This window comes from Dermacentor andersoni, chromosome 9 (assembly GCF_023375885.2).
Source record: "Dermacentor andersoni chromosome 9, qqDerAnde1_hic_scaffold, whole genome shotgun sequence".
Lineage (NCBI taxonomy): Eukaryota > Metazoa > Arthropoda > Arachnida > Ixodida > Ixodidae > Dermacentor > Dermacentor andersoni.
The window spans coordinates 49770001-49787146 of NC_092822.1; the positions used below are offsets into that span (position 1 = coordinate 49770001).

At 45.9% G+C, this 17146-nt stretch overlaps 1 protein-coding gene and 1 long non-coding RNA gene across 2 annotated transcripts in view; one reads left to right on the top strand and one right to left on the bottom strand.

The window, feature by feature from the left end:
• Positions 1-7638, top strand: part of Pxn (Peroxidasin) — a 51298-nt gene extending 43660 nt beyond the window's left edge. The window contains exon 17 of the mRNA XM_050175858.3: positions 6536-7638. Coding sequence (XP_050031815.2) covers positions 6536-6645 — 110 coding nt within the window. The 3' untranslated portion in view covers positions 6646-7638. The remainder of the gene's footprint in view (positions 1-6535) is intronic.
• Positions 7639-14231: 6593 nt separating this feature from the next.
• LOC129384027 (uncharacterized) overlaps positions 14232-17146 on the bottom strand; it is a 116012-nt gene continuing 113097 nt past the window's right edge. Inside the window, exons 2-3 of the long non-coding RNA XR_008611783.2 lie at positions 15699-15814; positions 14232-14600 (exon numbers count right to left, since the gene is read on the bottom strand). This is a non-coding gene — a long non-coding RNA (uncharacterized lncRNA). The remainder of the gene's footprint in view (positions 14601-15698; positions 15815-17146) is intronic.

The window sequence follows — 17146 nt, forward strand, 5'->3', positions numbered from 1 at the left end:
ATGTACATAATATAATTTGTAATGATTTTGTCAATGATAATCGCTTCAATATCGTCCTCACAGGACAGTGAGCGTTAGGTTTGTAAATACGTTTGAAGGAGTTGCCCAGTCTAGTTCAATTGAGAATGACGTTTCTCTCAAATGACTAAACATTCGTGTGCAGCGGCCACATAATGTCATTGAGTGCGGATTTCATTCGATACAAACTACGTTACAACTTACAAAGCGACAAAAATAAATTATAGGCTTTAACGTGACAAAACAACGATCTAAATAAATATGAGGCATGCTGTAGTGAGATGCTCCGGAAATTCGGACCACGTGTGGCTCTTTAACGTGCACCTAAAACCAAGTAAACGGGTGTTTTCGCATTTTGCCCTCTTCGAAACAATGCGACAAGAGTACACTGCCTTTTCTGTACTTCTAACAGACGTAATGCCAAGGCTATAGCCACCGCTTCGCAAAGCTTTCGCAACAACAAGCGGGGATGATCCTTTAAGTGCAAAGGCCAAGGAAACATGCGGTCTATAAAAGGAACCACTTTGTTGTCGGCTGACCACGTGTGAACCTTGTTTTTTTTATCTGCCTGTAAAGGTCATCACCTCAACTCTTGAGCAAACTTTCCGCCCCGTCCCCGTGGCCAACTAAACAGCAGCAAGGTGTTTGCTGTAAACGCATCTTCAAACGTCATAGCTAAAATTGCGATACTAGCCCTTGTACTTAGTTATAAGTTGTTCGCAAATTTCTATGTCCCACGGGCCGGCAGGCCACTCCGTAAGTGCTGGCAAATCTTTACCGAACATTGTTGTTTTCTTTTTCATCTAATAGACCCTCGTTGTTATTTATTAGAGTGCTGTTTTTACATTGTCGACTTCTTTATTTTCTGCGCTAAGTGGAGGTCTTAGACCTCGAAACCCCAGGAGAAATATTGGCGAACTTCCTGGCGTCCTGAATAAAATTTTACTAGAATAGCTTTTCAATGAACAAGTTTTGGTTTACGCTTCCCAGGATGTGCATGCATGGTGACGTCATGACAAAGAAGGAGGTCACGTGGGAACAAGATATCTTTGCCCTCCCTTCAGCTCGCTCGGTAGCCCGCTATGTGGACCTGTTCACTGCGCGGTTCCGTGCGGCAGCATGACAAACCACCTAGCGAGCTTGAGTTGGTGCCGCGACGTCGTGATGACCTGCTCCCACGTGACCACCTGTGTCATGACGTCACTACACATACACATTCTGGTAAACGAAAGCAAAACTCTCTCGTGGAAAGCTGTTGCAGTAAAAAAAAAAGTATTTAGGACACTCTGAGGCTTGCCCGTGCGTTTTCAAGGGTTTCCAGTTTCTGAACCTTCATTTACTGCGAGGGAAAAATGCATAAATCAAAAATTGTCATGCCAGTATTTGCTTAGAGAAAAGGCGACTCACGAGTGGGACGTAGAATTTAGAGGAGGAAACAGTTTTCGAATCGCTTATAATTTCGAGCGCTTGCCGGTGCCGTGTGAATTTCCTAGATTTTTACCCAGGCATAACAATGACAAAAAGCAGGCAATTCGCACGTAGCGTCTACGCATGTCACATAAGCATATCAGATCGTGTTTAACACGAACATCATCAGATATAGGTGGCAGACAAAGAATGAGGCGTAGCGCACAGCGCCTTGCAAAATCCATCAACAGGCAAACTGCACCTATTCTATGCTCTGCATCGTACACTTTCTCATTATATAAAAAAAAAAAGTTGCACTAGAGCTACAATCGCCACTCTTCATCCCTGGCAGACCAGCGACGATGCTCAACATAAGTTACGGCGCTCTACAGATTATCGACCAATTAATCGTCTCACTTCCTTCAAATTACCTTTTTTTCCGCAAGCTTCTCGACATCTTTATGGCCGGCCAGAGCCTGATGAGGCGCCGTGTTCATTCGTATTAGATTTCCCGCGGCATTCAGCAAGAGTACATGGTCGAGAGTGGCGGTGTCGTCATTTTAAAGGTGCATCTTTGAGAACGCGCTGTGTGGCATGACATAACAAACATTGAGTAGGTATTTTGTTTGAAGCCTTGCCAAGTTATCTCTCTTGGAATCTTCTACAGACGACATCATTTTATGGCTGAGCATGGCTAAGACGCGTTCAGCCGGTCACTGGAACGTTAAAAGCAAGGTGACGCGCATATGCGCAGAGGAACCTGTGCACGTAGTCCTTGTTAATACGGTGGTAAATAAAACTGCGAATTATTTTTTTTTCTCTCTTCTTGCCCTAGATGTAATGACCCCACACATGGGTGCAAAGAGTGTTAGTACGGCGCATTGCTTTGTGTGCGTGTGTGCGTGTATGCGTGTATGTGTGTGCCGTTCGAAAGCTAGCTGCTTTCAAGATACAAAGACAAGAGTTCGCTTAAAAACAAAATACCCTTCCCGACGGCCTTACGCCGCTCCCATATAGGGCCTCATACAGCGGAGCATAATGGAGACGAAACAGACGTCTCTAATTGCGCGCAGGGAACCATTTCCGTGAGCTTCAGCGAATCTCCAGACGCACTTCCCACAGAAAAACGAAATAAAGAATTAATACGAGCAAGACAAGATCAAGGGAACGAGGAGGCAGGTTTAGCTTACTTTTCTGGTATTTTGTTTTCAAACGGCTTGATGAGGGATTCGTGTGCAGGGGGTTTCGTAAAAAAAACTGCTGCTTCAATTGCTCATAGGAAGCGTCAGTAAACGCCTCGCTGGCGCTGAACCGGGAACTGAGCCGTGCCGACGGGAAGCGGCGTCTTACGTCCAAACAACTGCCTGTTGCACCTTCTTTCTTCTTCGTATATACAAAAATCTTTGCGCGTGAATTGCGCTCGTGGAATACTTACACGGAGCAGCCTTTTAAACGCCGCAATCAGCGAGCCGACGAGAAAGAAAAGGACTACTAAGCCTTTAGCAAGGTTCGCCTATATGTTCGTTGGGGAGTCCGGTGGTGTTGTGTGCGCTTCCGCGTTGCGAGTTACACTTTCTTCGCATACAACTCAGAAATTCCATCGCGGGAAGGCTTCCGTCCGTGGCATAGTAGACGGAAGTACCTCGGTATACGCCATCACCTCTGTGCGACACCGGCGTGGTTGCCGATTTTCTCAGCAGAGAACTCCCAGAAGTAGCATTTTGTATGTTCTAGAAAGTGTTTATGACACGTGGTGTCCCTAGCCTTCGGCAAGATCGGCATACGAGGAAGGCTAAGGCTGTTCTCAGCGGGTACTTGTTCCTCTACATGAAAGATCCCCGTGGATGTTCTTCTTTCTCTCTCTCTCTCTTTGTGCAAAGCGTAAGAGAAGCGATAGATTGTCCTTAATAAAAAAAAGAAGAAACGAAATAAAGATGCTATTAGCTCAACAAAACATGCCATTAGGCGCCGATCCCCCAGAGAGAGAGAGTGATAGTGAAGAATAAAAGGCACTATTTTCCGCAACCCTCTAGGGAGGACGGCTCATGGCGCCTCAAGTTTCCGAAAGCGTGTAGAGATAGGCAAGTATGGAGGAGGAGGGAGGTCGTAAATCTTCGATGTAACGAGGTTGAAGGGTACGCCGAAAATATCTCGTTAGAATTGTTGTCCGCTTTCACCGCTAGCGTTGCCCGCCAGTTCGTGCGTGTGGGCCTAGTTAATACAGTTACCACCGAGTAAGCCGACGCAGGTACAGCAGCCCGCTTTGAACCGCGAACTAAATAAAACGCGTATATGTCAGTTTAGTCTTCCTGCATTACCCGATCGCTCAGCTTATCGACTTTTACTATGCTTATTTTTTTTTCTTTATAACGTGCCGGCAGAAAAACAAAATCCCCCGATTTCCGACAACGTTCGTCGCTGTACACAAGCGGACGTTTATAGAGAACGCAAAACCTTTTTTTTTTTTTTTTTTTTTTTTTTTTTTACACTGGCGTCCAGCCACACACGCGGTAATACGAGCAGCATGCACCGCAAACAGTTCACGTTTTATTTAGGTGCAATAGCGTATTGCCCAACAAACGCTAGGCAGGTTGTACGCACAGAATGCGGGATTCGGAGGCGGCACAGTACGGGAGTGCTAGCTGCATCACTGCACACAGACGGTCGCACTGAGGAGCGGCCAGTGAGAGAAATGTTTCAAGGATTATCCGCATAGTGCCTCCCTATAGCTCCGTGCGCGTGGGCTCGTTCCTGCTGCAGTGACAACTTGTATCTACGCCATCGAGAAATTTCAATACAACAGGATGCGTTGCGTGCATCGGTGAGCCAATCGAGTAGCGAAGGATGGTATGGGTCTTCATTCCTTTACAACGGACGCGTTTCTAAAGGGAAGGGGAGGGATGCAGCTTCGGATCGGCAAGCCTGTGTCACCGCCAATGAAGGTTTGTGGCGCGCACTTCGTCGCCGAAGTCATCTTCTGGAGTGGCATCAGTAAGCGAAATGCTAATGGCCGACATTGATGACAAAAACATAAAGCGTAAGCTTTTACGACCTGTGACTGTTCTTTATGTGAACAATACGTTGAACGCGGCATAAGAGACAAGCTAACGAGTTCGCACCTATGCCCTACGACGTTTTAATGCACTCGGAACTCTACCGCGACAATTCATTATTTGTAGAGCCGATAGAAAGCTGTGCACGCTATTCGAGTACCAGCTCAAAACGAACCGTGCGTTATTTTAAGAAACGATCGATTGTAGTCACGTGCAGACGTTGTGTACGCCCGTGGGACTGCGTTTCGAAGTATTTTTCCAATCTTACACTTTAAGAAGCGCGGTAGCTTTATATGGCGGGATGTAAACGTTCTAATCTATCCTCCTTGAAGAACTATGCATCCAACTCTGTTTTAGCAAAAGAAACAATTAATCTGTTTGTTTTTTTTTCATCCCACTTGCTGCGGCCAGATTTCGACGGTGGCCAAATGCAGTAAGTCCCGTGTACCCTGCAACAAACACGCACGCCCTGCCGGATATGCATGGTTGACATTTATATTTACGCGGTGCGTGAGTCATCATATTCAAGGCCGTCAATTACTCATGCGGTGCACAACGCATGCGGATAGCGCGGCTGAAAATTCCTCCCTCAAACGTGCGACGTCCGTACTAACAGTCCTCGAATAGTATACAGCTTGAGCGCTGCATGCCTTCACGGACGCCGTAACGAATTGGATAGCCGGCGTTAAGAACTTCCTTGCCTTGTGAAGTCAAGAGATCACGAAAACTCGTCTGGTCTGGATTGCTCATAGTCATAGTGAACAAGGACCCCGTATGAGAGCCGAAACGTCTTGGTTTTCTTTCTTTTAATGTTTGTGGCCGGCGTCCGTCTTAACCTTGATTTTCCTTGCCTTCTATTAGGAATGGGGTCCTTTCCTGTGCAGGTTTGATGGCGATCCATCAAGTCTGCTGAAGACAGCTGCTTTGTAAAATTACCACCGTTTGTCGGTAGTCGAACCTGCTGAGTCGAACTCAGCACACGTCCTAAATAACGATTCTGACGCCGATATGCGAAAAAGAAATTACACTTTGTGAATAGTTCTGCTTCGAAGTTCTCGAAATGGAGCACTCAAAATTTAGCCTTTCTTTTTTTTTAATGCGAGAAGCATTCTTCTAGTGCAGCCACTTTCTTTTTCTTCTTTTGTAAGCGGGCTGGCGAGGTATCTCGCTGTTTTGATGGGCCGATCCCAGTGATTGTGCAGCCCCTGTCGCCCCCTTTTCGAAGGCACTGTGCCGGGGGTAGCGGTGCCGATCTCGCCGTTTGTTGTGGGCCGGTCCCACTGAATAGTAGTGCAGTCTAAAATTAAGGGCCACTGTTGCCACAGGCTATCACTGTGTTTTAGTTTGCTTTAAATCTTACATCTTGCCATTGGAAACGTTTTGTTTTACTTATTATAAATGTAAACACTACGGCACATAATCTCCACACAACCGTTTGCTGCACAACGGCTACATTATTCAAGTAACGTGTTCTCTGACAAATATGAACGCTTCGCGCTTACCAAGACGTCAATACAATTGAGGCTGCCACTTCTGTTTCCACAATCAAACACTTTGGAATATATTTGTTTATTTATTTAAAGATACCTTGCCTACTCCTAGAGGCATTGTGTAACGGGGGGGGGGGGGGGGGGGGGGAGTACATTCAGTTATAGTATACAATAATTGGAATACATACGTGCATACATATACAAAAAATACAGTGTGAGAAATGCTCTAACATACAGTAATGTGGTGTTAAAATTGTACAATTTGTGCAATTGTACAAATTGTACGTACAATGTCCAAGCATTTCCGTGTGAGTTAAGTTTGGCATGGCCGTAAGGTCTTCTCCGCTACTAAAATTTTCTGCGCTGTTATTAGTGCTTTTATATGCTAAGCTCTGCAATATTCTCGATTTTTCATACGCGTAACCAAAATTGTGCCTTTGACACCAAAAGAAAAAAAGAAGTCGCCTTGGAGAGAACAAGGCGGGCTATTATAAATTATTACTTCACTGCATACTCATAACAATCGTTTAAAAAGAAATTTCCGTTTGCTTCGTCTTATCTTTTCAGACCAAAAGTGTCCTGAAGTTCGCAGCAAGCTGAGGACGAGGAAAACTCGAACCGCCGCTCAAGTTGGTCCCGAAAGTCGACAGGAGAGCACGCAGGTTCACACGCCATGACTGCCGAAAACACACATTGTTGTCGACTTTTCCTTTAACTCGTTTCTGCGAGAATCGTTTCTATAAACGCAGTATTTTGTGTAACGAATCTGCAATAATTTTTACCGTTTTTTTACAACCCCCTCAACTGGCAGCTTAATAAGGTACGCGCGATCACATAGAACGCGTCACACTCTTAGTGGAGGATCGTTTTTTTTTTTTGCTTATTCATCCAAGTGGGCGTAACCAGCTGAGACAACTGAGACATATTTCTTTTCACGTTTCGAACGCTCGATCGTCTCTTCGATGAGCATTAATTCTTGGAGCTTGAAATACGGCCTTTGCAGGAGGGCGAACTATGCTTGTAACTCTCTGTGCAGCATTCTGTCGCGTGCATGACACCATCATCATAACATCCGCAACGGGGCACAGCTGAACGATGGCTTTCTCGAAAACCGAAAAATGGAGAGAAGAAATGAACGGTGGCTCTCGAAAAATTCGCGTGTGAGAGGGTTTACCTCTAGCGACTCGGAATTGTAGGCACCACATAACAATATTTACTTCTTCGTATAGTTAACCTTAAGAAAGAACAAACTATAGTGTCGAAAATATCACGTCCTTGCACCAAGCAAACAGAGGACAGGCGCTAAGTATCCGATCGACTGTTTGACGTAGCTGCTTCTATGCTGTGCATCGTTTCTGGGCTCAGGTTGCTTGTTGCTCGTGTATATAAAAGAAAGACGCCTTTTGTTTTCTTGTTACTATAGAATGCATCTGTTGCGAAACGTGTGCATTTGCGTTTTTGTTAGTGTTACGAACTAGAATTTCGCGCGCAACATTGACACTGCCATCTTGGAACAGGCGTCCAATCGTTTTAAACTTCTCTGTCAGCACAACCTGTTATACTGTTTGCATTGTGTGTGTGTTGTTGTTGTTTGCACTCAACATCAGTGTGATTGCATTGAAAAAAAGATTCGTAAAAGTTCAATAAATACGTTGTTCAAACATAACAAAGCTGTGCGCGTCTCTTATTAGAGCTTTATGAGACCGTGCAAAAGTCAATGTGCATTGTCTCAACCAGTGTCAAGGTTTAGCTGTGGTTTCAAAACTAGCGTACATTTGCAAGAAACGCATCTAAAAAGAAGTCCATTTCCCCTGTCAACACCATTTTATTGTGAGCAGGTGTACTGACGAGCAGAGTTCGATGCTGCTTCAAGAATTTAAGCAGCCTGCCTTCGCCGACAACGAAGGCGAAGGCAGCGCCACTTTCTGCTCACTGCAAACGAAGGCTTACCTGCACATTGCAAGTCAGGAAAAACTTATACTAGTAAGAAGTATACTGAGTTTTAATACCAATAGAAAGACCAGGAACCGCTTACACTAGAAGGAGGTCACGTGGTGGACCTCTCATGCAGCCTGCATGTTGTTACCGCGTGGAGCGCCAAAAGTCATTTTTCGCGACTTTTAGTAATCAATTAAAAACATACATCCACGTTTAATGAGATAAAAAAACATGGCTCGTTTTAGCCACTACGACATGGAATCATTCCTTCAGCGGGGTTATCTCGATTCATGTTCTGAGTGGTCGTCTGTCCTTTAAGCTCATCTTCTTTTACTCTGGAGCAGTTGCATGCAACACACGACAGCGCATCACGCCATTTGTTCGACGCGCACTTGCGACAGTAATGCGCATGCCTGCTACCCGCTATACGTACACTGCGCCCCAACGTGGCACGCGGCCCATTAATGCACCCACCCTATATGAGAACAGTGTACGCAAGTTGGCTGCTATTCAGCACCACGTGATCATTACTCAAAATTGCTGTTCGTATATGATTAGCAGTTAGTGCCTTATTCAATGCGTATTGCGAAGCAAAGAAGTCCATGCCAATGACCGGGGCTCGCGTTCCTCAGTGCATGGCGGCGAGTGCTGTTGTAAGCGCGAGAAATTCCGAGCACGCGTATGCGGTAAAAATTTTTTTTTTTATTTTCGCTCCAGCTCGCTTTGCTCTTCGAGAGACGACATGCTTTGAAAATAGAAAGGCGCAGGCGTGGCTATATGGCAACGCGCTGAACTGCGCACCACGCGTAAAAAAAAAAAAAAAAGAAAAAAAAAAAAAAAACAGTCGTTCCGCATTCGAGAACTCACCTCGGCTTGGCTGAAAAAATACCATTGTATTGGTAATGCCCACCGATAGCTGTTGGACGGGAAACCGCGAACGCACGTAGCTATCGCTGCAGAAATAATTGAACACATTGGAAAATATGATTCGCAGGGACATCGGCTTGATAAACAAATTAATACTTTCGCACGGCCATACGGTCCCGCTTGTCTGCCTCCCACCAACGCCGGCGTATAATCGTTATCGCGCTCACCTGTCAATGTTTTAAGCATGCTTTCAGTGAACGACTGCAGATTTTCACTGCAGATCGAAAAATTCTCATAAAAATGTTTCGCGACGTTTTCTGCTTTAAAATTAAATTATGGAGTGTTACGTGCCAGAACCACTTTCTGTTTATGAAGCACGCCGTAGTAGGGGGACGCCAGAAATTTTGGCCATCTAGGGTTTTTTTAACGTGCACCTATAAATCTAAGTGCACGGGTGTTTTCGCATTTCGCCCTCATCGAAAGGTGGCCGCCGTGGCCGGGATTCAATCTCACGACCTCATGCTTAGCAGCCCCACACCGTATGCACTAAGAAACCACGGTGGGTGCGTTTTCTGGTTTACCACTGCATGATTGCTGGTCATGATTGCGCAAAAAAGGGGTTACATAAAAATTGGTTGTTCGTCCCTTTAGAACAATTGACTGCTGTCATCAGTGATTTACTGGGCAGGAGTGGTCCTGGCAGCTTGGAGATGTGCCATGAAGCCTTCCTCTGCAAAGTTAACAAAGTTTACCTGCAAGGACAAATTAACAGCTAAGATACGGTCACACTAACACTTATATTTATTGAACAGTGCCTTCATAAAGAAACAGACATAGAAACAGAAGTCTACAGGCTCATCAAATATTTTTATTTTACTCTATCCACTTTTTCAGCAGGAAAAGGTCGCCAAACATATTAAATGTTCGGCGCTTTTTTTTTCTATTCACGGAAACATCATGACTCTGACGCAACTCCAAAACTCCAAAGGAATCGAAAAACGTGCAGGAGACAGGAACCCTCTTCACGTGGACAAAGGGTTCGAAAATTATTTGCGGCTTGCTTCGCGCTGGCTCCTGCACAAACAACCGGCGGCTGGGACAGAGGAAGCACTTCAAAAAAAGGCCCGACGCTATAGCCTGTTCCGACAACAAAGTGGGAAGCTATAGTTGCATCGACCTGTATTGACTCACTCATCCAATGTCTCTTCAAAAACATATCGGAAGTCAGGGGACGCCACCAGCCTATACTACGATCTGCGACCGCTGCAGTATATATGCTCCTTGAAAGACGATGCGACGCTACGTCTTCAAATCAATGCTCCTCGGATCCAGGAGAGGGCAACTCGTGACTCTGGAGTTCCCAGCAATGATTGGCGCCGTTCTTGGTGCCGGTACGAATAGAGCTTTCATTTCAAAGACGGAAACACGGGCCTCCAGTTCCAGTTTGGTCTCCATCCCCTATATTTTATTTTATTTATTTAGCATTGTTTCAGACACAGTGCAGGTCTTCGATGGCAAGGATAAAGCCCTACCTACCGGACGTAGGGCCTTGTCACCCGCACAACTCTCAACAGTGAATAGAGTACAATAGAGACATACGTGCTATAAATGTTTATATCATTATACATTGTAATATTTACATCATTATACATTATACATTGTAATCATTATACATTGTAACTAAAGTAATGTTTAACAGTCTCGGAAGAGAACAGCAGTTTACGGTAGGTAGTGAGGCACTGGAAGTGGTAAGGGAATACATCTACTTAGGACAGGTAGTGACTGCGGATCCGGAGCATGAGACTGAAATAATCAGAAGAATAAGAATGGGCTGGGGTGCGTTTGGCAGGCATTCTGAGATCATGAACAGCAGGTTACCATTATCCCTCAAGAGAAAAGTTTATAACAGCTGTGTCTTACCAGTACTCACGTACGGGGCAGAAACCTGGAGGCTTACGAAAAGGGTTCTACTTAAATTGAGGACGATGCAACGAGCTATGGAAAGAAGAATGATAGGTGTAACGTTAAGGGATAAGAAAAGAGCAGATTGGGTGAGGGAACAAACGCGAGTTAATGACATCTTAGTTGAAATCAAGAAAAAGAAATGGGCATGGGCAGGCACGTAATGAGGAGGGAAGATAACCGATGGTCATTAAGAGTTACGGAATGGATTCCAAGGGAAGGGAAGCGTAGCAGAGGGCGGCAGAAAGTTAGGTGGGCGGATGAGATTATGAAGTTTGCAGGGACAACATGGCCACAATTAGTACATGACCGGGGTAGTTGGAGAAGTATGGGAGAGGCCTTTGCCCTGCAGTGGGCGAAACCAGGCTGATGATGATGATGACATTGTCTGAACAAGAACAATACAGTATAATTCCAGCACAGTAAATTATGTAAAAAATGCGGACCAAAATGAATAAGCGATAAAGGAATCTCGCTTAACGAGAAAGAATTATAGTAAGGCATACACAAGCCACAGAATTTCTCGGCATAATAAGCTCAATCCGATATTACGAATTCTCAGAATCAGGGAGCCTATATATAAACCCTGCAAATTTACTCCTTGATAACAGCGGAGAAAAGTCAACAGGGGACTTCGATCTCGAGGTGGCGGAGGCGCGGGGGGGGGGGGGGGGGAGGAGGTTCAATCGGGCCAGAGGGTGACAGTAGTCTTGCAAAAGAAAGTACCTTCTTGGTATTTCTTTTTTGTGACAGCGCATGTAGAAAAGTGTAGGTATAGGCTGCGGTCCACTGCTATAGAAACACACTCTCGCTCCTCAACTGAAGAAAGTATTGCCTCTTGATCCTCAGAACCTTTACGTTCCTGTCGTCATCGTTCCAGTTTGCTCAGTTCGGGCACGACCCGGAGTCTCGGAGGCACCGCAGAATCACTTCCTGCAATCTCTTCAGGCGGAGTAGAACGGTAAACGGAACAGGCCAGTAATTAGGGCGCGTGCTCGGATGTCATTTTCGCACTCGGGGTGTCCAGAACTGTTAGTGCGCGATCAATATCGCCGTCGCTGCCGTGTTAGCGCTGTGTCGCGTCTTATCTTAACTGTGCAGTAACAAACTCGCGGACACGTTCATTTCCTGCAATTCATACGTGTACGGGCTCCCATTTTCCCCAGTAATGTACTTTGTCCTCGGCAGGTTTTTCAACGAATCTTATTTGTACATGGGCTTGGCTAGGGTTAGTGTATACTGCATTTGTATTCTGTGTCGTCGTGATCTGTACCTTTCGTGTCTGTATGCTTTCTTCTGTCTTTTCATGTCTATTTTTGCGTGCATCCTTTGTATTTAACGGCAACCATGTCTCGCGGCAAGTACTGACTGGGTCAAAAAGCAAGTTCGTTGATACCTGATTCGCATCTGAGATTGCGTAAAGTTCTTCAACTGTTTGATATTCGTCTGATCGTGCGACACACATGTCGTTTAGCCAGTGATCGCAGCTTACGACGACTGTATAGACTAATCGCTAAACGTCGATATAAAATAGGAGGGAGGAAGGTATACGCGTGAAGTACCCTGCCGCGTCGCGCGACCCTATAATTATTCAGCCTATCCTCTATAGAGTGCATGCTGAGGTGTTTGTTGGTTTTGATAAACTTCTATTTCGATCCTGCTTCTCTGCACGCCTTCAGCTATACTTACAGGAGCGGTGAGTATATCACATATATCTGTCTGAGCTTCACCCCTTCTTCTACATTTCCGATTTTTTCTCCTTTCGATAATAACCACTCTAATTAATAATCAGTAAGTATTTGTGCTTGTGAGCTTCGGACGATCTTCGGGCTGTCGATATCCTAATCTTTCTAAACTTAGTTTCATAGCATGCAACCATACTTTTCTAGAAGCGTGAAAGCAGCGAGTTTCGGTGAACATGCATAAGTAAAGCTATATAGCTAGTTGTTGCATGCGTACAGGGTGTTCCAGCTAACTTAAGCGAGAGGTTAAAAATATGCGAATGCCACGTAGCTTGACCGAACCAAGGTAATGCTGTTTGCCATCGCTTGGGGATACCGAAATGATATTTTTATTCTGCCTAATTAGATAAATATTCTTAATTATTTGTTTATTCAAATTCTGAACTATTATAATTAGGTGAGGAGTGTCGATGACAAAATTGTAAAGGAACATGAAAAACTCCCGATAGGACACCATGTATGTAACTCAATATAATGCGATGTATACCACCGGACAAAGTCGTTTGAAGCCGGAAGCGCCGAGTTCGTGCAAATCCGCGCGCTGTCATTCCCATTGTGGCTGAAGCGTCAAACTTGCAGCTCTCAACGACAAAAGCGGCAGAGTTCTCCTTGTATATAGTAATTTTTATAGGAAACTCCAAGCCATTTGGCTATTCGTCGTGCACAATTCCGCAAAGCACAAACACGCGGCCGGACATGGATCGAGTACTTCTTTTTTTTCAGTCGTATTGCCACTGTTAGCGCACTTGTTCTTGCGTCGACAAAACACGGGGAGCAGCAGATTACCGGAACGCCATGGCCCCGCGGAACACGCATACAAAGACCGCCCGCGCCGCTGAAGCGCGTACGGCTATCGGATCGCGGTAAGATCAAAAGCCGATCAGGCGCTCCGGAATGCCCGGGCGCTGTCAAGCGTCCCGTCTTCTCGAGGAATGTGGGCCACCGAAACGCGCGCGCGCGCGGGCTACGTGCCCCTGCGCCTTGCTGGTAAGACCACGAGCTCGTTCCGACAACAGCAGTTCGCTTTGCCCGACCACTGTAAAGGCGCGGATGCAGTCCGCGGTGTTACCGGCGTTCCAGCAAGCGGCGCGGCGAACTCGGATACGGACGCCACGCCGACGACATCAGGATCGCCGAAAAAAATTTGTCCCCCTGTATATATAGTTCAGTGCGTTGAAACGTGGCCAGGACGGCGTATAGGCCATATACCTGAAGCGTTTAGGTGCCGCCATCTTGGGCTGTTAACGCTGCTCTTTTCCGTCTTCAACGACGAAGTGTGCGTTACTACAGTCGATTCGCAAGCATGAAAATAGTTGTGTAAATGCGTTCAGCGTTTCATGACCATGTTACGGCACTGTGTGTCTGATAAAACACAGAAATTGTTTGTGTAACGGCCCAACATGGCGGCGCCCGTGAATCCTATACAAAATCGTCTATACAGCTGTTGTCTCGGCGCATGCGCACAAATGTGCAGCGATCGAGCGCCATCTTTCGTTTTAGCGAAGGCACAAATTCAAACGCACTCTCTTCATCGTACTCGAACCTATACTCTACCCTAACTGTGGGCCAGCATGCTGCCTTGCCAGTGAAGCTATAGCGCGTGATATGCACTCAGGTCTAGCGGATCCGGCGTAAGATGAGACACGTTTCTGTTCCGACACCGGCCGCGTCAGAGCGCACCAAATGCCGCCGGTCTCACGCTCGCGTCGCCGTAAACGCTGCGCTGAACGTCCACTTTCCGCCAGCGTGTATAGCGTAACTGCAGCGGCGCGCGCGGTGCATGACCGCGTTACGCCAGACTGTATCCGCGCCCTATTATAGGAGCAGGGGATGACGCCGAACGCTCGTTCCCTGGACACTGCACGGGGCCGCCCCGCGGTAAACAATACGGCTTACGCACGGGAAGGCTTACAGTTGCCTGACGTGAAGCTCTTCTCAGTGTGTACACTGAGTTGACCCGGCTTCCAAGAATGATTTCTCTGCTGGCACGTACACGTTAGCGCACAGTGTCCGGAAGTGAAACTCCTATGGCACTTACGCTCTTAGCCGACATGGTGCATCAATGGTTATATGGCGTCGGACGGCTGAGCAGGAGGTCCAGGAGTCGATTCCCGCGGCCACCACTGCGACATTGTGACAGCATGAAAGAGCGCTGGTGTGCCGAGTACTTTCGGTGCACTGTTAAAGGACTCCTCACATAGTAAAAAAGAAAAAAAAAAAACAATCTGAAGCTCTGCTCTCATAGTACATTTCGCAGTTTGAGCATGTTGAACCGCACAATTTAATAATGTTTATATACTTTGAAAGGACGTACCCATCACCACGGAGAGCGCGACACCTCACGGGCTTCTAACCTAACCTAAACTAATTTTTTTTCTGCAAAGATGGTGCTGTTGGTTCAACAGAAAAAGGACCAAAAAAAAGAAGAAAGAAAGCTGGAAGTAATGTGTCGTTATTCAGGGTAAAAAAAAAAAAGACGAATTCATCAGGTCTGAGTTAATGACTCTGCTAAGCTGCTTCGCTAGAATGTATGCCCATTGACCCAGTATTCCCAGTCGTACAAACCATGTTACACGTAAGCAGTGCTGAATATTGCACTTAAACGACACCGAACACTATACTCGGCAATTGCTGTCACCTTGCGCCCCTGCAATCGGGCAAACACATCCTAAGTTGCCGTTCGGTTCATCGGTGCCGCGGTAAAATTTGTATATCTCTGCTCCATCAGACGCATCATTCAGGGACAGCTCCTTTAAAGATGCCGCAGCAGTTTTCGTTTAAATTTGATTTACAAACGAAAAGCAACGGCTATTTGGGGTGGGCCCTACCTGCCCCGCGGTGCATGTTTTTTTTTTTTTTTTTAGGGGGGGGGAGGGGGTTCTGCCTGCCCATTGCCGCCGTCGAATTTGAGGCGTCCACGACATATCTGCTGCACTCGAAACTGACCCATGCGAACAACGACAGAATTACATCGCCATGACAAAGCCGGGCCTGGATCGACGGAATTATATATAGAGCGACGAATTCACCAAAGGTCAGTTTTGTGGTGCGACGGTTACGATCATACTAGGGACAGCTGTGTCGATGTAAGTTGCGTACGTTCGAAAGTATCGCTGCATTAAATACGTCACTGCCAGATGAATTGTGCGACTCCCAAGCATTACCATATTTTTTCAAGGAATAATAAAAAAGACACACACAGGAGAAATAAAAGCCCTTACCGTGGGAGGAGACTTGATAAGCAGGAAAAGTAAAATCGAAGGACAGGTGGTGGCGCTGCCTTGATGTTCCTGCACTGGTTCGCTGTGACGTCATGGGTTTCGACACCTCCTCATGCCTGTAAATTAATTTTGTTATCGGCTAAGACATGCTGAATTTTATTCTGAAGGAGTGGAAGACAACTTGAAAAAGTTTCCGTAAGTTTTTACTGCACGACAATGGCGCACAATAAAGATGCTTTGTATTCGAAGACGTCACGTTGACGTACCAGCGCTGAAGTTCCAGCGCATAATTTAAAAAAGGAGTCTGCCTTTAGTTTTTTTTTGTATTATTAAAACGCGATCTCATCAAGAAATGAAAATATAGTTTTAAGAGACACTAGTTTAGTTTAAACATGATGACGTATGCATTTTAATGACGTAAGTGCCAGTTATGGCCAAAGAGCACCAAGACAGTGTTTCAAAACGTGTGAATTGTAATATTAACGTGCTATTTCCATTGTAATGTATTACATTGGTGTAGTTGGTCCTAAAGTCAGTCGCTGTATAAGTGCGACAAAAATACACGAAATAGAAGCGTGGAAATAATAGTACACTCTTAAGCGAAATTACACCCTTTGGGTCGTATCTCGCCACACAACAATAATCTTCATCTGTCTTGTCCGCATTTCCTTCCTTTAACACTACAAGCCCGGTACTTCCAAGTCACGAACGGCATGTGCGTTATCAACCTGACAGAGCATTCTGGACAGGAAAGTAGCGAGCGCAGCATTTTCAAGAAAGGAAACGCAAGCAAGACAGATGGCGATTATTGCCGTGCGGCAAGATACGACCCAAAGGGTGTAATCTTGCTTAAGAGTGTAGTTGGGTGCGCTGTGAACATAAATGATAACTTGCGTATTGTAATGAGCAAATGAAAACGCTGCAACAGGGACAGGTTGCGAGCAGCACGATTGTCTCGCCACGTCCCTTGAACACGAGGTCGACAGTGGAGGCACGTGTTTTGCTAAAGCTAGTATCGGAGCAAGAACCTCCACTGGTATAGACTGCGCTACGAAGCACCTGGGCGAATAACCCTCTCGTCCCATTTCCTGCAGAACATATCATGATGTAGGCGAATATACATTGGCTATTCACTCAGTTTTTTTTTAAATGTGTAATCAAAATTTCTATGCCTACCCTAAGAGGAATACAAATTGAATTTCAATTTAATTGAATTTAGAATTCGTCGCTGCAGGGGTCAATTTGCCCGCAGCAGCGAGCTAATTGACCTTCGTGCTGCCTCTCGCTTCAACGCAAACTAAGCGGCAGGAACACAGACCACACGAAGCTATCAGCACTCGGCGCCCTGTGAACCCATCGCAGATCGTTTTCAAGAACTATGGCGTGCGCCTCCCTGCCATACGCTACCGCAGCCGCAGTACAGTTTATCACGGTTGATAACGGTTCGC